Below are 19,334 nucleotides of genomic sequence, written 5' to 3'. Positions count from 1 at the left end.
CTAAAATCTCAATAAGAAACAACCAAGAAATATCTCTGTCAAAGTACTTACCCCAGATGCCATTCAGAACCCTTGAATGCACTCACTTTACGCCCGCACAAACTCAATTCCAGGTTTCCGACCCTCCACCACAATAGGGTATCTAGTCTGAGGCACAGTCAATTACATTCCATCACAGTCTCTTTCTATCCTTTGTCAACTGGATTCTCTTCATTGGTTCCTTGCAGAGTCTTTACCAACTTGGTAATGTAATTGATGCCTCAATCGCAAGGCATCCATAACGAAATACCTGTGATGATCATTTAACAAACAAGGAAACCAGCTTTGCTTTGAAACTAAAGTAACCCACCAAATGCCGTCATCGACATCATAACCCAACATCATCATCATCGCCAATATCATCGAGATATTACTAAAATTATGAAAAGAGAAAATTTGTACACTTTTTTTTAATGACGGTGGCTTCGGCTGCGGCTTCGGTAGAGACGCTTACAGTGTTGTAATAGTGCATTTGCTAAAACCTGCATGCTCTTTATGAACGCCAACACTCAACATTCCTCTGTAAAAGACACAGTTTTAATTGTAATTGATAACTCAAAAAAAAAACATAGATTTACTTTTATTCAACGTCTCAGATTAACGAGTGAATTGACCTTTTGCATCTCATCTTGCGGCCGTTGTGTATTTTCGTATTGTTAATTGGTTGGCAACAAAGTTCAGCCCATCGATCGCGTGGCTTTTATGCTAGAGTCAACATGAACAGTACCTACCTACACACAGACCATGAATTACCGTTGTGTTTCACGGTAATTACTTCATCAACGGTTGCGGCTTGGGCTTACATTCCTGAGCTTTGGCCTTGTTTACATTCAAGAGTTTACTTTGTTGACATAGGGTATATGATACTCAACATGATCTATAATATAACCAGAAAGAGAAACAACACAACCCGTATTCATGCAGCTCATCATTAATTAACTTTCCCGATCTGATTAACTTTTCATACTTTTGTTCCTGGTGGCAATTGGGGCCTCAATTACTCTGTGTGTGTGGTTACAGGTTACATCGACAAAACTCAACGGCAACCGATGTTACCCATCAAAAATGCACAATTTTTACACAAAAGAGTGAGCCTCATGAATTGTTGACTGTGACATGTGCTAATCCTCATGTACAAACGCCAATCACTTGCTGCATCAGATGCACGTCACATTCCCTTCACGGAATGCCAGGATGTCTGTTCCCCGAGGTACTCTGTTATAAGTTAAGCTTTTGATGCCATGTGCTTGCAGCCGGTCAGATAGGATGCATTCCTACTTTCGGTGGTAATAGATACAGCATCGCATTCAACAAAATGCAATGAGATCAAAATGACAAAATATGACAAACATTCCTCAGGAACGCTGACGACAGCAATGGGAGGAGCGCACAACCTTGGCCCATCCACATGCATCTCCACCGTGGGCTGACCCAAGCAAGCCAAGTTCAAGTCAGAATTTTCAGTTCCTTTTTGCTATTTTTCTTCAAAAAAGAGTCTTACATACAGCTTCCGGCCCCACGTCCTTGTCTTGGGTGCAGCGGCTCCGAGTGTATCCGTAGACGATGATGTGCTGCGATACATCGTGGAGTAAAGAAAGCCCGGAAGATCCCCTTCTCAACTTGTTTGCATTGCACATCAGTTGATATGCAAACAAGCAAGAAGGGATAACCTTGTCTGCCCAGACCCAAAGTGCTCTGATCTTTTCCTCTTGGTGCTACTGCTGGTGGCAATTGCTGCAAGACAGAACTGTGGCTGATCGATAATGTCTCAACATCGCAAACCTTCTTTTTTGTTCTCAACAGTGGCTGCTGTAAAAAGTCCCTTCTCCCTCTTGTGAGCCTATTGACGAGATAATGCCTCTCGAAATTGGCCCTGGCTATACCTAAACAAGAAGACCGCGGTCGGCGGAACACGGGGTCCGGAGGCTTGTTGGCTGTGGTGTGTCGCGTTCCTGACGATCGTGACAAGGGTCTTGAGAATGTGTGTGCGTCCGGCGGCGGCGTGTCTCATCGAGCTTCGGCTTCGGCTTACTCTGTAGGAGCAAGGCTAACACGCGATGTCGGGTCTGTCTAAGCGAAATTCTGCTTGTGGAATTCCCAGAACCGAATCTTTGCATCTCGGGATGCTCGGCAATCAATGTCTCAATGCATGAGGGTTATCCTATATCGGTACTGTTATTACTACTCAACAGAACATATACCGTTTGACCGGATGCAATCGAGTGATTATGCATCTCTTCCTTTCCGAATTGAGATCTTGTTGCAATCCCTCTTGCGCTGTGAGGGTAGTAATTGTACAGCAAGCGCTTGGTCTTCGCGCGCCATGCCGACTGCTACTACTCTGTATACTCGACTACTGTTGTCTGCAGCCTCAATTTCGCCCCTGGCCAAGTGGCTTTTTATCGTCTGAACTCTCACCCAGAGGTAATTTGCATGAAACAGTTCACCTCGGCCAGTGCACGTGGAAGTATTCCGCACCAGCATGGATGGCATGGCCTTGAGATCTGCAAGTCAGATTGCAAGTACAGTACTTGCAGCCGTGGCTGAGATGCTTGAATCTGTCGATACTGTACTTTGTCGACGTGCCGTTGGGCTTTGGCCAGCATGTTGCTTACAAGCGTAATTTGCAACTATACAGAGCACTTCCCCTGCACGTGCATCACACCGCTGCCGCATTCTTGCTTTTGTCTGTTGGTAATCAAATGTAAAAATCTCTTCGCGCCCGACTCTTTCCATGGTATTCGACATTCATTCATGTGAGAGGAAAGGCCCTGGCTTGATTAGTGGCCAGCGCGTTGTGGCGGACGCTTATTCGTCAGGCATAGTCCAAGGCTACCAAAAACCAGACCGATATCCAAGATTTGAGTGCGGGGGAAGCCATCAGTCGCTCTGAGGTGGCCACGATAGTATCATAAATCAGTATTCCTTGGACCAGGCTATCTCTTGGTGCCAAGTTTAATGGTATGTCATGTTCTGTCAGAATTGACAGCCCGGTCAGGCGTTGTCGACTGACCGGTCTCCGGGATATGTCTGTTCCTGCATATTCCGCTGGCCTCGCGCTGACTGTGCAGTTGATTGGTATATGTATCTGCGGAGGAGATATCACACATGGGGGTTAATCCTACGTGTTGTTGCCAGTCGCGGGATGAGGATGAGGCGATTGCGGCATCGAGTTAAGATTACCGCCGTGATAAAAACGAGGCCTTATTGCAACTTGGTCTACCAATCTAATTGAGTTTCTGGATGTGATGGATGGGCGACGTGGTTGTGTTTCTTCCATGTGTTGTGTTCGACCGAGTGCGCCATTGGTAATATGATGGGATGCTGAGGTTGATGATCTGATGTGTAAGTGAGGGGTTGCTTCGCTCAATTAAATGGCTCGCAGCTTGTCGTGGTTAATTATGTTTGATTGGACACAGCAGGTAGAGTCTTTGAGTCCTGTACGTTCAGTTGTAGATGCGCTTCGTACATGGTTGAGGCTTGATCTTGTCGTGCCTAGTATAGGGTAACCACATTCGTATTGACTGTCAACGTCTCGCGACACTGGATGTTTATGGTACTCGAAATGCTGGTTTCTTTTTATTGAAATACAATGAAAGACATGGAAATAAATGAGGTTTGACTTGGTTCATTATGGTGCAACAGTTGGGTGCAGTAAAGGAGGGTCGCTGTTGTTAATGTTATGTTCATGGTTGCTCATCTTGTCCTTGACAACAACGAAATATCGGTGATAGTACTCAATCTGATCACTGCGATGAACAAAACTGTTGAACGGCAGAGATGCATTAAATCACTTGATATAATCATCTTCTTTGAAGATTCGTATTTGAGGCGACCCACGATGGGTTCGTAGCGCACTCGATGTGTATGAACCAGTTTCAACCAGGAGCGATGTGTTGATCAGCAGTGACTCAGAATGCTGCCCTCCAAAGGCGAAAAGAACAACTGCAAGTCTAAAGCAGGGTATTGAGACATTTCGGCGATACGTGGTTGAGGCGCTTCGCTTAGTTGGCCCTCAGATCATGGTGTTTTGACAGACTTCGGCCTGAGGATGGCGAATCTGCCACCAAGCCGACTCGACTGGTCGCAAAGATGCCGAGCGTTCCAGATTTAGATTTCTGTGAAAAGGAATGAATAAATCAGCGCATTGTTCGAGCTGTTCTTCTCATCTTGTCATGTGTCGGAATGCCGGTAGGACCCACAGACACTCGCTTTTCTTTGCAGACCAGAGCGTGGAAAGTATTGAACAACAGGATAACCAAGTAGGCTCACAAGTAAAGTCTCAGGCTCTCGATTTCTGGGAAAGGTGATATGTCCCTCATATAAATGACAATCCCGTTGCCACCCCTTCTGCATCACTCATAAGCTGAGCACCAGTAGATCGCCTCTTCTGGTGATACAAATGCGACGAAAGGGCTTCATCGAGTGCCATCCACTACCAAGCTGAAACTCATCGATCTGTGTAAATGTCGAATCAAGATGATCTGTCTGACACACCCCGGATGACGCGGTCCGGATCGTGATATCGGTAATCGGCCCCACTCCGGAGGTTGCACTCGGGATCGACGTAATCCTTGGTTTGAGAGCCTCATGAACCAGGTTGATTGTGCGCAGAAAGATAGAGACAAAAACAGGGTTGTGAGGACAAATACAGTGAAGGATATTCGTTGTGTGCCAGATCTAGACCATCAGAGACCACCTCAGTGGGTGTCATCTGTCATATGTGACGTGAGGTGACTGCTCTTTTGCAGCTGAATGCCAAGGACTGACATGTGTTTGCGCGTTCTTTTCTTCCCATTTTCGGAAACATCGTATTTCTTTCAGTAGAAAAGTCGTCTTGTCTTGTTTTGTCTCAATGAGTGTGTCTCCTTGTTTGGTTGATGCTTGTGATCGTCTTTGAGCTGAGATTTCATGACGTCACGATTCACGATTAGATGTCATGATACTTCCTTCCCTGTCACATTTGACGTAGGCGGCGGGGTTATTTCCATTCCAACTCCAGGCTGTCAAACAGTAGCGCTGGACAATATGACTAGACAATCCCCATCGTGAGTCCGTTGCTCAATCTTTGACAGATCCAAAGCTTACTCTCACAAGAAAACAATCATGGCTACGGCATCCGACGACCCCAACCGTCGGTTCTCGACAGGTGTACCAAGTGAACCCGAAATCATCGAACAGCACCAAGAAGAAGCTCCCACCGTGAGCCATGCCCTCGCAGAAGAGAGCAAGAACTTTGAAGAGAAAGGCGCAGCGCAGCTCGAACACGGAGACGTCGAGGTCAAGAATCTAGGATGGAACGAGTCGCCTCGCGCCGTACCGCACCTCGTGGGAGGACTAAAGAACGACGATGTGTGGACCTTGATGCGACGATTCGATAAGCAGGTCTTTTACGTCAAGAGCATCCAGGAGCCTCCGCTGGGAATGCTGGATATGAACATTGCAGACGACGAGGAGTTTTCGCCAGAGAAGCTTAGGGCGCAGATTGAGCGGCTTTACGTGTCTGTTCTGGTGCAGCTCTTTGCTTTCTACAAGCAGATTATCCGTCTGAGATCGTGGAAGGAGACCCAGAGAACTTCTGCTTTTCTGGGAGTGTATACCCTGGCGTGGCTGCTTGACATTCTTGGCCCGACTCTTATTCTCTTCCTCATGGTTCTCATCTGGTCCCCTGATGCTCGCAACATTTGCTTCCCCGGCGCACCACCGTCGCTCATTGATCCCAAGACGGGAGGAGTCAAAACACCAGCTGCTGGTGTACTCGCCTCTGATGACTCAGTCACTGGCGCGCCCGAGAAACACAAGGGTGAAGCAGTTGAGCAAGAGGCACATAGCTTTGTGACAAGCCTTTCCACGGTATGTTCCGGTGTATGTCGTTTATTGCCTTGCTATTTTATTCTCATGGAATCAAACTGATGGGCTGTAGATTGTTGTTAGCACTGCTGCTGGAAAGCACCCGCAGACGGATCCCGACGATGATAGCGCTGCTCCAGACCCGACCAAGCTCACTGAGGAAGCCACCGAGGCTCGACAAAAGTCTGTGGGAGAGAATACCCATGCTGAGCATAACAGGGCCAAGAAGCCTGTGTCAAACGCTGTCTGGAACAAGGCTCGTCCGACAATGCATATGATGGCCGACTTTGTCGATACATGGGAGCGATTTGGAAACGCACTTAGTCCTGCTGCACCCTTTCACTGCCATCGACCCAAGCTTATTCTCATTGGCGTTCTTGTGCCAATGCTCCTCGGATCTTATTTCACGTCTCCATATATGGCCATGAAGGGCATGGGTTTTGGCGCTGGCTTTGGATTCTTTGGTGATCCAATTATCACACCTGCTTTGAACTTTATCAACAGAACATATCCTCGTTGGGAAAAGTATGTTGAACTGCGAAACACCATTCTCCGAGGCGTCCCTACCAATGCGCAGCTGGCCATCACTCTTCTTCGTATTGGGGAGAAGAACAAGGCCCCTCTGCCTCCGCCGCCCACATCAGACGTCCCTCCTCCAACTGTACCCCATGAGACAGCCGGAGAGGGTCTTGAGCATTTAGGTGTGTAATGACTAATACAATGTACAAGTGACTCATGCTAACACCACCAGAAGGAGTATCGCAGGCTGAGATTGCCGCAGCTGTTCAGCCGGACCCCAATATACTCAACGAAGACGACGAAAACGACGAAGAAAAGAGCAAGCACAAAAAATCGCATCGCATCATGAACTTTATTCGCACCACTGCCAAGGGCGGCGTCACGACAGCGTTGGCTGCAGACAAGGCCAAGGCCAAAGCAGGCGCCCCTCACGCAAAGAACCGTCTTGGCGTGGTCAAAGGCGAGCAACCCAACCCCATCACAGGACCCATCCGGTTCCCAGCGCGATACAAGGGTAAGAAGGGTCATGCGTATATTACAGCTACAGCTACAACACCGGCTGTTAGCTGGACGATTGAGCTCGAAGATCTAAAGCCCGCATGGACAGTGTCGATTGGGGAGATTGATGAGTTGAAGAAGATGGGTGGTCTTGGATGGAAGAGCAAGATCATTGTTGGATGGGCGATGGGTAGTGAGATTATGGATGGGTTGCTCATCAAGACCAAGGATGGACAGGAGCATCATCTCACGGCTGTTTCTATGAGGGACCAGTTGTTTAACAGGTTGATTTCCATGGGAAGTCAGATGTGGGAGGCGTGGTGATTACGAAATGTGCTATGGGTCATGATGTTTGGGTTAGCATTTAGGTGTTTGGAGTTTTTGTGCATGTAATAGCATAAGTGTCCGATACCGGGAATACGATATACGATTGATGTGGAATCAATTTGAACGAATATGCCACGTTGTGAGTCTGGACCTGAGCAAAAGGACCTGCTTGGTAAGCTGTGAAACTGAGGCTATCGTCAAACGCGGGGGATGACGTCAATGTGGGAGTCTCTTCGAGTAATCAACCCAACGAGAGTATCATCCAGACTCGGTCTATTCAATATAAAAGAAGCAGTTATCCAGACCAATTCATCCACGATCAACTCGCAAGCTAGTCTTCTCTCATCATGACCTTCACCCCAGAGCAATACGAACCCGTCACTGCAGACTCATGGCTCGTCTGCGACACCTGCGGCACTCAATTCCCTACCGCTGATCGCTCCGCCCTCAAAACATGTCACATCTGCGACGATCCTCGCCAATTCGTCCCGCCCTCTGGCCAATCCTTTTCTACCCTGGGCGAATTGAAGAAGCACTTCAAGAACGAATGGGTAGAGTGTCCGTCGGATCCGAACGTCACCTTTATCCACTCCACGCCCAAGCTAGCTATCGGCCAGCGCGCTATTCTTATCAAAACCCCCAAGGGGAATATTCTCTGGGATTGTATTACTTTGCTGGATGAAGAGACTGTGGGGAAGATTAAAGAGAGAGGGGGGTTGAGGGCGATTGTTATAAGTCATCCGCACTTTTATAGTGCGCATGTTCAGTGGGCGAGGGCGTTTGGTTGTCCTGTGTATATCTCATCTGAAGACAAACCCTGGACTACACTCTCGTCTTCTCACCAGGTTCTTCTCACCGAGTCTTCCACGCCAATTCTCGACACCGGCGCAACAGCTATCAAACTAGGCGGACACTTCCCAGGGTCTTTAGTTCTACACTACAACTCACGTCTCTTCATCGCCGACACGCTCATGACAACAGCGTCAGGTGTAGGAAATTGGGACATTGATGCAACAGGAGCAGAGCGTCCGTCTCGACCACCGGGTTTGAACTCGTTTTCGTTCCTCTGGAGTATTCCGAATTTTATTCCGCTTGGTGTTGATGAGATGGCGAGGATGTGGCGGGCGTTGAAGGATGTGGAATTTAATGCTACGTATGGTGGGTTTATGGGGATGGATATTGAACACAAGGATGTGAAGGAGAGGGTTTTGGAGAGTATGAAGATTCAGGCTGGGTTTATTGGGGAGAAGGATTTTGAGAGTAGAATTGGTGAGTGAGTATGGACTTTGAGAATCAGGAAGTAAGTATGTGTGTAATTATGTTTGTTATTTAATAAATCAGTGCCATTCTGATATCGTGGGTATAGATGCTAAATGCCATTTTCCAACCCGCTTTCCCAACGCCTTAAAAGAGATATTGACAAAAGAAATATGTTATTCCTTCTTCCAGAACTTCCACTTCTGCTTATTGTTTGGTGATGAAGGACATAAGTAGCGGTTAAGTAGTTCGCGGCCTTCGTCGGGAAGGTCAATAACAGACTCATTGAGAGTATCGATAATAAAGCGGTTTGCTAGACGCGATATTAATAAATGTCTTTATCAATGTAAGAGGGGAGGGAACGTACGCATCAAGTCAAGACCGTCTTCTCCAGCATCAACAGCCATGTCTATCCTGGTAGAATTATAACATCCGTAGCGAAGCTGTAGTTCGAGCATGCATCTCCACAGCTCTCTTGTTTCGTCGAGCGTCATGCCTTCGCAGCTGCGTTCGGAGCATGTGCTTGCTTGTCGGCTTCGCTGGTTTGTATCCGTGGTAGGAGATTTGTTGGGCATGTCGTTGGTGGGAGGACTCCAGGTTGTGGGTAGGGAGAGAGGACCGGGGTGGTTTTGACGATACATTGTATAAGTGATGAGTTTGAAGTGATGATGAGAATAAAGTTGAGAGAGAAATGAAGAGGTTTATATCAATTCCTCGTCTCCCTATTTTTTGTATTTTCTTTTCTTTTTTCCCAAAGCTCAGCTCAGAGTAATGGGCAGGGCGAGTTGGGTTGATGAGTTGTCTCTTGTTAGTGGGGGCCCAATAAGACAGGCAGAACCCTGCTAATAATAAGTCGATGATGATCAAAGCGTAAGTAAATAATCAGGTACAAAGAAGCAATCAAGAAAGATCCTTGTTTTTTCGGAGGGGGGAGAATGTTTATTATATACTTGTTGCCCAAACGGCGACTACCGATTGATGGGTGGGAGACTAAAGCTAGAGGTGGGAAGAGTCAGCGGAAAGACGCCTCTTTTTTTGTTTCATTCACGATTTGTGCTAGTTGATGTCTTGGAGGGTGGTATTGAACATTGAGTCACATGGGGAATAAACATACAAAGTAGGTGGTAGATCAGGAAAGGGATACGACATCGTCGACGACATCAATGATCGACTCTGCATAAAGCATCATCTCGGCAGTTGAGTACGTACCCCCAATCAGTGTACTCTCCGTAAACAGGGCATTTCATGTATCACCTTTTTTTCTTGGACAAGAGGGCGCGTGTCACTGGGCACTAGCTCATGATCTGCAGCCCAGAACTAGTAGCCCAAGCCCCAAGAAAGAGTGTGTGGGAATCCAGATCAGGCTTGCAAGCCTCAATCCGAAGCCAAGAGAAACAGAGAATTGATGGAGTGTCACAAGGTCATGACAGGGATTGTGATAAGACATGAACTTGATAAGCTCTGGAAGATACCGATGAGTAGATGACCTGATTGCGACAATGAGTGAACAATGACGAGCAATCAGTTAGTCTGTTACTGATAAGAACAGAATATACTTTTATTCGACGCGTGCATATCCGCTATAGCCGGTTGATGAATGATCAGACTCACATCCATTGAGTCACTGTCACAAGCCAAGTTTACAAGGCTGATAGAAACAAAAGAAAGGGAAAAACATGCCGCTCGCCCCGAAAGACCCTGGAGATCCACTAAGCGAAGACTCCCTTTCTAGCAGCATCTCATAACCAACCCAAACGCCATTCTGATAGATGATAGAGGTGAGTAATCAAGCGGTGTGGCTTGCATGCAAGTGAGTGATGTGATGGGAGATGCAAGGGATGGCATGTCATTGAGTTGAGTGACATTCTATGTTGCACCCAAACTAAATCGACCACTATCATGAATAACAACTCCACTTGACAGTATCAATATATCACAGCATGCCTTTCTACAGACTTCAATATACTAAAGAGTAAAGACATACCTATTGATGGCGACCCCGAAACTATAACTATCAATAGCTGTGGCGTCACCTTTTGTGGCTTTGCTCGCTGTGGCGCTGACCAGACCGTCGAGACTGTTTGCTAAAGTTAATTCATTGAAGCTATCTTTGAGCAGTTGACAGCTGGGGGAATGTTCCTGATCCCGGCAAGTTACATCTGTTTTGGTTACATCTGCTATGCGTGACAGGTCAACATCAGGGAACTCGGGTAGTACACATCGAACGATCTGATGGTCAGACATTTAATTTAATTCGTGGTTTAAATAAGCAATCGCGATGGAATGCGGCAGTGTCCGTGGCATCTAGATCTAGATCATGAGATGGTAGAGCTTGGAGATAGCCTGAGAGGTGCTCTTCATGTTGAACTGAGAGGTGCTTGAGTTGAGCTGAGAGGTGCCCCCTGTCAGCGCTAGAACGACCTGGATTGAGAGCTGTAATTAAGCTATATGATTGGTCAGATCGCAGTTTATATGGAGCACCTGTCAGGTCAACTTAGAGGACCTCTCGGGTTGTCTCAAGCACCTCTCAGTTCAACTCATGCTGTCACAAACTCACCTTTTGGATGCAGACACGACTATCACCTTACAATAAAGAAATAATTAACCATAAATACAGATATCGGCCCAAAAGTTTTTAAAGCATATCCGCCCATTTACTTACAGCTCTGCCAATAGTCCCTATCTAGTGTTCAATAGCTGACACTTCAGCCCAGCTTAAACCTCTTCTAGCTCCGAACGACAGTCAATAGTTTGGTCCCCTATTTTGCAGTCAAATAAACAAATAGATGAATACAAATAGCATTCAATTGACCACTTCTTGGACTAAACTCTTTCGTTTGTCTGTTTTGGCAGCTGTCGCTCGTTATTTGTCGTTGCTAACATGCGTTTCGCTCATTTATGTTCGATTGCCCTTGGGGCTAATACTGTTATTGCGAGTGTTTGTAGACCTCGCCAGTCGAGCCATGCCAGTAAGTAATTGACTGCTTTGTTATTGAGTGGTGATCAGTGTTGACTGGATCTAGGTGTTGTATCCGTGGAGGCTACAATCTCGACTGCTTCTGAGTCCAGTTCTCCTACAAGCACGAAGCTTGAGACAACTGGCGATACAACCTCAGCTTCAACCATCGTCACAGTCACCACTACTACCGAGTCTTTCACGAGTGTCGCAACATCAATTCTCGAGACTACGACCGCCACCGATTTAGTTACAACGGGCCTGTCATCCTCTTCTACTGAAACAACAACCCTCCCCGAAACCACCGCAACAGCCACTCCACCCCTCGAAACATTCCAAATCATCGTTCCAGAACACAGCTTCCACGATGAATACCTAATCGGCCGCAAAACCACCTCTAACGTAATGGGCTTCGATCTCGAACCTCAATCCAACATCCCAACCCTGACATTCTCCATCGAAGCAGAGACATCTTTCGTCCGCGAAGTAGACGGGATGTACCTATGTATAGAATACGCCTCGCCCTCTTCACCAGGCCAACTGCAACTCTGCAACAAGGATACTCTGGGTAATGGGCGCTGGAGCTTGCTTACCTGTGAAAAGACGGATGAGCGCGGTCTTGAGTGTTCTGTGCCGGCTGCGACGTGTGGGTTTAATATGAACACGGGACAGGTCGTTTGTAATGACTTGGAGGGTGATTTCACGCAGTTTTACTTGGTGGGGAATGGGAGTCAGAATGGGTTTACTCTTGCTTTGGGATCGAAGGAGCATCCTCCTTCTTCGGACTACTATACCGCGGTTGAGATTGAGGTTACTCCTGTTCGTGATGAGTTATAGTCAGGGTCACTGAGCCAAGTTTGAGGAATAGTGCTGGCGTTCAATTGCGTCCGTTGTACACATATTTAGATCAGTAACGATGCCGTGTGTCGTCATGATGCATGTGAATGGGTTGAACGGCAAAAATAACTAGCAACACGGCGGAATAAATTTCACTTTGATAGGTACATATATGTGCCTAATTGATGCCATTACTGTCCAGTTGGATATATCATGTTGTGATTGTCAGCAAGATGCGATACCTATTTAACACTAGAGCCTGACAAAATACAATATATCTATATCTCCATTTATTTCTACGGCAAATAATACACTCTCTTTGCCGCCAGCAAAAAGATCAGCGACACGCTGCATACAATAAACGCCCAACCCGCATGCATACCAGGTGGATTAAAAGAACAAAACGGGGCCTGGAGGCAGACCTGACGAAATAGCTACGACACTCTTTGCCTTTATACACACCAAGACTGATCTAATGTTTAAATCAGAGTCGGCTTCAATGCAACCCTGCATGGGCGGTAAGCACGGCGCATACAGACAAGACACGCAACCGCCATAAAAACGATTGGCCCAACACCCCCCAGAACGAGGCTCAGCTCTTCTGTTGGTGATGGGAAAATTGTAAATACAACATCATGTTTCGTATTTTCAACACTGCCTCAGCAAAAACATGATCTGATCCTGTTTATGTTGGCGGTTGAAAAAGGCAGCAGCCCGACGCCTAGTTAATTCTTCTTACATTTTATCTGACAAGTTTGTTCACAAAATGCCACAGCCATCAGAAAGACTACACCAAAACTGCAAGAACTTTTGTGTGTTATCATGGGATAAAGGTGTGTTTTTACTCAAATGTTGGTGTGAAGATGGACTAATGGGAATAGGGAAAAAGGAATGGCGTGGGTTGAAACAGATTCGACCTAGCGAGTTTTATAGCCATGGTTTACATCCTTCGTTGACGACTGACTCTCATGTCACGGTTATGTGAGTACTCAAATAATATGAGGTGAATGGCTGCTAATGGACATAGATTCGCAGACGCTGACAAGGTGCGCGAGTGTCCATCTTGTCGAAAATGCTTCACCGATGAGTTTCTCATGCCAGAGTTGTGGTGGTCTGGCTACAGCCGTAGATCAAATGGATACTTTGGCAGCGAGGCATTCCGCGATGATGAAGGAGAACTCTTGGCACTAAGTAAGCAACCATCTACATCTGGAGTCGCCTTACTAACCGTCGATGTTAGATACATGGTCGCGCTTCCTCGTCAAGCAATTAGTAGACCAGAATACTCACGTCTGGCACAAATTCAACATCTTCACCCGCTGGATCGCCTCAACTCAACAAACATACCTCATCGTCTTTGAAGCTCCCAAACAAACCCGTCTCCGAGAACTCTTTCCCAAACCGCTGTTGACCAACTCTCACAACGATGCCCTCAACGACCCCTTCTGGGTATACCCTCGTCTTCTCGAACAACTATCCAATCTGCAGGATAACAGCGTCTGGGCCGTCCGCGATCAGGTAAGAGGCATCGAAAAAGAGGAATGGAGCAAAAGACCAAGTCCAAGGTACAGGCACATGCACGATACAGCACGACACGCAATTCACGTTTCGGAGACGCTTGAAGTTGCGGAAAAGACCGTTGCGTCTATAGTACAGCAGCACAATGTGTTTCGAGATGAAGTCGGATGGGGAGATAGACAAAGGAACGCAGGATTTCGACGCGTTGATGAACGATTGCTGTGGTATGACCACATCCTTCGGAGTCTTCGCCATCGAGCATCTGCAAACAAGGAACGACTCCTAAATGAAGTCCAACTAGCGTTCAACTCGGTCGCACAATACGATTCAAGAGTCGCGGTAAAGATTGGTCGCGCGACGCAATCTGATAGCGCAGCGATGAAGACCATTGCCTTTGTCACGCTGGCGTTTCTACCTGGGACGTTTATCTCTGCGCTGTTCAGCATGTCGTTCTTTAATGTGGATGATGATACGGGACAGTGGACTGTGTCGAAAAAGATATGGATGTACTGGTCGATTGCGATACCGGTGACTTTGATCACGAGTGGATTGTGGTTGTTGTGGCAGAGATGTTTTCCGCCTGCTTGGATTGGCGAGGAGGAAGAGTCTGCGAATGCGCTTAGGGACTTGCGGAGGAAGATTAAACGAGGTGATAGTGCGAGGGTTGACAGTTATCAGATGGCATAAGCGTGAAAGACAAAGGCATAGAGTTGGGTATCGGTTGCTAGGCGCATGGAGTAGATGAAGCATTTCTTGCATTGAACTATAGACTAGGGAAATCATGATCATAAAGCAGAGATATCGTATCCAAATCGTCGATTCATTGTGATAAACAGAGGCGATATTCCCAACACCGAATGGTACACCAAACAAAATAAGAATCGTTCATAAAACATTATGCCTAATAGTTGGTCAATATTGCTACTAGACCGCGACTCGTATCTCATCAAATTAACTGATTGCACCTCTCGGCCGTGTTGAAGTTGTCCACTGGCACAGCATCAACCGACACGACTGTTTCCGTCTTTCCAGCGGTAGGTTGAACCACCGGCGCCGGCGTATAAGTCGTTTCTACTACGGGCGACTGCGACTGCTGCAGAGTAACATTGGCCATGGGGTCTTGCGGTACTTGGGTTGCCAGAATATTTTGTTCTGCGGCCAGACTTGTGCCGGCGAGGATGTCATTGCCGCCGTATCCACTGTTTAGAATGAGAGTTGTGTCATCAGTACCGGGCACTTCAACGAGGTGTGCATCACTGGTGATAATTTCTGGTTGGTTATTCGGGATGTAGATCGGGTAGACTGGTTCCTCTGTTTGAGACTGGAGGATGAAGGGTTGTGCTGGTTCGGTGGCGTAGGTTGGTACTTGATAAGTGACAGTCACCTGCTGTTGGGTCATTTGGGGTGTCTGCGTCGGATCGTAGGCGTATTGCTGATTAGAGTATGTCTGCTGCAGTTCAGGTTGATACATTGGTTGAGGTGTGGGCTGCACATAAGTCTCTTGTGGTATCGTTGGCGGCGGACAGTCGTTCTGCTGTAAAGGTGGAACAGACTCGAATGGTTGAGCCTGCTGGCAGGGATCCATGGCGGTAGGATCTTGGGTTGGCATCGGATCGAACGTGGTTTGTTGCTGAATCTCAAAACTAGCTTGTTGTTCGTAGGTTTGTTGAGCAAATTGATCCTGCTGAGGCTCGAAGCTCTGTTGCTCAAACGTGGGTTGAGGCTCGGCTGTGGTGTAAGAAACCTCTGTCGTGATACTGAATTGCCCAGGCTGCTGTTCGAATGTGGACATATCATACCCTGGCTGATCAGATTGAACGGAATACTCAAAAGTCGTCTGTTGTTCGTACGCTGGCTGTTGGAACATTGCCTGCTGTTGGCTATCACCCAAGTCGAATGACTGCTGCGACTGGTCCAAGAAAGATGAATCGAAGTTCTGCTGGAATTGCCCTTGTTGTTGGTCTTGGAAGCCGCCCGAATCGTCCCCAAACCCGAATCCGCTATTGTCGTTGTCGTTGTTGTCGTTGTAGTCGTTGTATTCGCCATCGCTTCCGGAATTGTCACCCGTCATACCGTTTACTTGGTTGAGTATTCTTCCCAGCTTCCTCCAATTCTTCCTTTTGCCCAGCTTACCGACCTGTCTACTGGCCGACTCGACGCCTTGACCAGTCAGCCTGGCGGCGTTGATCGTAGCGGAAAGGAGGTTGTCTCCAACGTTTTGCGAATTCATTGGCTGACCTGGTCCAGGTCTTCTCCTAATCACGACTTTATTGCCCTGCTTTGGCTGTTGTCCTGGTCGGTCCCAAGTGGACAATCCCAACTGTTCATTGATGTAGAATGGTACCGCATCTGGCGTCCTCAACTCCTTCCAGCCCTCGGGAAGAGAATTAGCTGGCTTAGTCCACGCGCTGGTTCCCATTTTTTTGTTAAAGTAGAATGTTCGTCCATCGGGTGTCCTGCGCTCATCCCAGCCAGGTGGTAAGCCTGAGAATCCGGACAGAGCCGCCGTCGTAGGTTTAAGATGGGTCTTGAGGCCAGTCGTGTTATGCGTGTACCAAAGCCGCCCGGAAACATTCTTTCGGATCGTCCACATGTGAGTTGTTGCATCCTGTACCGACGACTGTACACGGGGATCGGATTCGGTCGCATAGTAAGACTTGTCGTGGCTGTGGGAAGTGTTGACAGCGTTGGAGGTGAAGCACCAAACACAAAAGTTTGTCGCGATGTTGGCGGTGCTACAGATGAGGCAAGTATATACCGATACATTGAGAGGGATCCCTAGAACAGTCAGCGAGGGTGTCTATGGGGTTTCAGTCGGCTTACCTTTGCGACAGTGATTACACAGTTTGGGTTGACCGGTAGAGGTTCGCCTGATCTCTACTGTCGAAGTTTGTTGAATTGGCGGAGGAGAAGCAGGATCCCATGCTGGAGTGCCTATTGGACTTGGTGAAGCGACGCTTGCGATGGTAGTGGCAGGTGTTGCAATGCTGGGGCTGCTACTAATGCTCGCAGGTCTCCCATGATCAGCGACAAATGAGCCGATGTTGGCATGACTGGGGTCGTTAAGATGCACTTGAGGACTTGGGCTCGCCGATGTTGTCTGGGGCTGTGGTTGAGGTTGAGGTTGAGGCTGTGGCGTTTGAGGAGCGTTTGCCAGTGGTGACGGGACTGTCTGATTAGCGATGTTGGGGGTTGACGCTATCGGACTAAATGGCTGTTGCTGAGGATATTGACTGGGGGTTTGTTGTTGAGGTGGCGATTGATGGGTATGCTGCTGTAGTATCGGCGATTGTTGATGTAGTTGTTGCTGTGAAAGCTGCGCCTGGACTTGGTTTTGCGGCAGTGCATGCTGTTGCGGGGGTTGCTGAGGTTGCGCCTGGACTTGTTGCAGTGCTGGAGACTGCTGCTGAATTTGTGACTGTTGCGACGATTGATGTGGTTGTTGATGTTGAAGCGGTTGAGGGTGAGGTTGGTGAGAGTATTGGCCTTGGCCTTGGTGTTGTTGCTGTTGCTGTTGCGGAAGGTACTGAGCAGGCTGCACTTGCTGTTGCGGGAAGGACTGCACGGGCTGAATGACTGGCTGGACATTGTGTATCTGGTGTGGACTTTGTTGAGGGTATCCAGGATAAGTCTGTCCAGGATGATAAGATTGAGGACGTTGTTTCTGGATCTGCGGCTGGATCTGTTGTTGCTGATTGTGAGGAGGAAAGCCACCCGATGGATGCTGAGGGGCAGGCCTATATGCAAGTGAGAAAGCCTGCGGTGAAGACAATGGCGCTACAGACGGCTTTCCCACTGGCTTTCTAGCAACTGATCTCTGATGAGTCAAACCTTGAGTCGGCATAGTATTCGCATGTCGTAGAGGCTCCATCGTGACTTTACTTGACTTCACTTACACGAAAAAGCAGAGCGGGGGAAACCAAGAAAACGACAAGACGGGAGAGGGACAAGTTCCCCTCTTGGCACTTTATCTACACATTAATTCCCCTGTCAATCAACGTGATCCCGAGACTTAATTAGTGAAATATTAAATAACGATATATTGATGCTGTGTCTTTTCTTTCCACCCCTCAACGGGTATGCACCAGGGTCCTTGTTGTAACCTCAGCCGCAAATATATAACCACTTACAACCCTGCATCATCAACTTCGTGGCGCGCTACTGGTGGTTCGAGATGCAGCATGCTCCTTTGGGGAAAGGTTCGAGGCAGATTCGGGCAAGGCGTTTTAGATGCCGTACTGCACCTACTCAAGCTTGTTCATCTTGCCATTTGTAAACTCGCATCCTGTTGTGCATGATTCCGGAGGACAATAGCCATGGGCGCAAGCAAACGCGCACAACTCGTCATTTGCTTTCTCCGTACCCTGAATACGACAAGCCTGGACGCCTGTCTCGGGAGGGAGGGGAGATTCCTCACCGTAGCCTGTGCATATGCATGGCTGAGGACAGTATCCGTGAGCACAACAGAAGCTGCAGAGGGGGAGGAACTTTTGTGTTTCGCCGGCCGCTACGGTTCCTTGATCGCATGAAGTCGTATTCGTGAATGTCAATATGGTAGGAACAGACTCTTGTGTCGTGTCGGGCCTTTGCGCATGTCAGCGGATGTGTCGCTTCAGGGCTGCGACAAGACTTACATGTTGCGTCGATTCATAGATGGGATGTTGCTGTTGGCATTGGACTTACCAAGCCCAGCCTTGCTTCGCAAATGATACGTAAACCAGAAGACCAGCCCACCAGCGCATAAGGAAGCTATACAGAGAATGCACAATAAACAACGAGCTAGTGTGTTCCCTCGTCGTTCTGAGGCCGCAGCCATGAGCAGATGTCGATATTCCATTGTTGATAAGTGTGTGTTGATGATTGTGTCTTGGGGGTCGATGTAGAATTCTACTGGGGGAAAAGTTTTTAATCATCACTTGCTCTTCTTTAAATACGTTTACAAGGTTGGCAAACTTTATTAAGTTTATAGAGTGTTGTTTAGAATTTATGCGGAAAAGATATTCTATCGTGGGTTGGCACAACATCAAGTCTCTTTATCTATCGTTCCTCAGGTGACTCACTCTGTAAACCTTTATTGTGGGATAGGGCATTATTAACCTTTTAAGTACTATTACAGAAACCTAGCCATGGTTAGAACTTCAAATCTTGCATCGGACGATTAACACTTAGCAAGCCTAGTCAAGAAAGATACAACCATCCGATCAGATGTTCAAGATTCGCAGACAGGATAGAGGAGGATAGTGTCCAAGGACATCTACATATGATAAAGCGCCTGGCTAACAATCCGCAAAACAAAGATTCCAGATTGAAAGTAGAATAGCCAAATTATACAGATGATACAAAATTGCTCCCACGGTATGCGCCATGTCGGTCACGACACTTCGGTTGTAACTACAGCCTACCGAACAGATTTGTTCCACGTTCGATCTATGCTTCAAGAGTATCCAAGTACCATATTCAAGCTGCCTGATCTATGCAGGGCAGACAATGTAGAGACAAGGCTGGCGGTTAATGTGCTTACGTCTCTGTGGAA

The 19,334-nt window shown here is 47.5% G+C and overlaps 6 protein-coding genes across 6 annotated transcripts, besides 1 other annotated feature; 4 read left to right on the top strand and 2 right to left on the bottom strand.

Moving 5' to 3' along the window:
• Nucleotides 1-5,145: 5,145 nt before the first annotated feature.
• FPSE_09792 (uncharacterized protein) lies at nt 5,146-7,230 on the top strand (the record flags this gene model as incomplete). Its single annotated transcript, XM_009262909.1, has 3 exons — nt 5,146-5,892; nt 5,963-6,590; nt 6,641-7,230. 3 exons carry the CDS (start codon nt 5,146-5,148, stop codon nt 7,228-7,230), a joined length of 1,965 nt encoding a protein of 654 aa, XP_009261184.1.
• A 350-nt stretch (nt 7,231-7,580) lies between these two features.
• FPSE_09791 (uncharacterized protein) lies at nt 7,581-8,510 on the top strand (the record flags this gene model as incomplete). Its single annotated transcript, XM_009262908.1, has 1 exon — nt 7,581-8,510. One exon carries the CDS (start codon nt 7,581-7,583, stop codon nt 8,508-8,510), a length of 930 nt encoding a protein of 309 aa, XP_009261183.1.
• Nucleotides 8,511-8,666: 156 nt separating this feature from the next.
• FPSE_09790 (uncharacterized protein) lies at nt 8,667-9,131 on the bottom strand (the record flags this gene model as incomplete). The annotated part of the gene is made up of 2 exons (XM_009262907.1): nt 8,667-8,803; nt 8,858-9,131. The coding sequence occupies 2 exons, from the start codon at nt 9,129-9,131 to the stop codon at nt 8,667-8,669; spliced, it is 411 nt and encodes a 136-aa protein (XP_009261182.1).
• A 2,240-nt stretch (nt 9,132-11,371) lies between these two features.
• On the top strand, nt 11,372-12,283 carry FPSE_09789 (uncharacterized protein; the record flags this gene model as incomplete). Its single annotated transcript, XM_009262906.1, has 2 exons — nt 11,372-11,459; nt 11,514-12,283. The coding sequence occupies 2 exons, from the start codon at nt 11,372-11,374 to the stop codon at nt 12,281-12,283; spliced, it is 858 nt and encodes a 285-aa protein (XP_009261181.1).
• A 766-nt stretch (nt 12,284-13,049) lies between these two features.
• On the top strand, nt 13,050-14,488 carry FPSE_09788 (uncharacterized protein; the record flags this gene model as incomplete). Its single annotated transcript, XM_009262905.1, has 4 exons — nt 13,050-13,116; nt 13,165-13,264; nt 13,311-13,474; nt 13,524-14,488. The coding sequence occupies 4 exons, from the start codon at nt 13,050-13,052 to the stop codon at nt 14,486-14,488; spliced, it is 1,296 nt and encodes a 431-aa protein (XP_009261180.1).
• Nucleotides 14,489-14,747: 259 nt separating this feature from the next.
• On the bottom strand, nt 14,748-17,672 carry FPSE_09787 (uncharacterized protein; the record flags this gene model as incomplete). The annotated part of the gene is made up of 2 exons (XM_009262904.1): nt 14,748-16,579; nt 16,625-17,672. 2 exons carry the CDS (start codon nt 17,670-17,672, stop codon nt 14,748-14,750), a joined length of 2,880 nt encoding a protein of 959 aa, XP_009261179.1.
• Nucleotides 15,805-15,838: a microsatellite.
• Nucleotides 17,673-19,334: the final 1,662 nt, after the last annotated feature.

The sequence above is a fragment of the Fusarium pseudograminearum genome, chromosome 1, assembly GCF_000303195.2.
Source record: "Fusarium pseudograminearum CS3096 chromosome 1, whole genome shotgun sequence".
In the NCBI taxonomy this organism is placed as follows: domain Eukaryota; kingdom Fungi; phylum Ascomycota; class Sordariomycetes; order Hypocreales; family Nectriaceae; genus Fusarium; species Fusarium pseudograminearum.
This window is presented reverse-complemented; position numbering and strand designations above follow the sequence as displayed.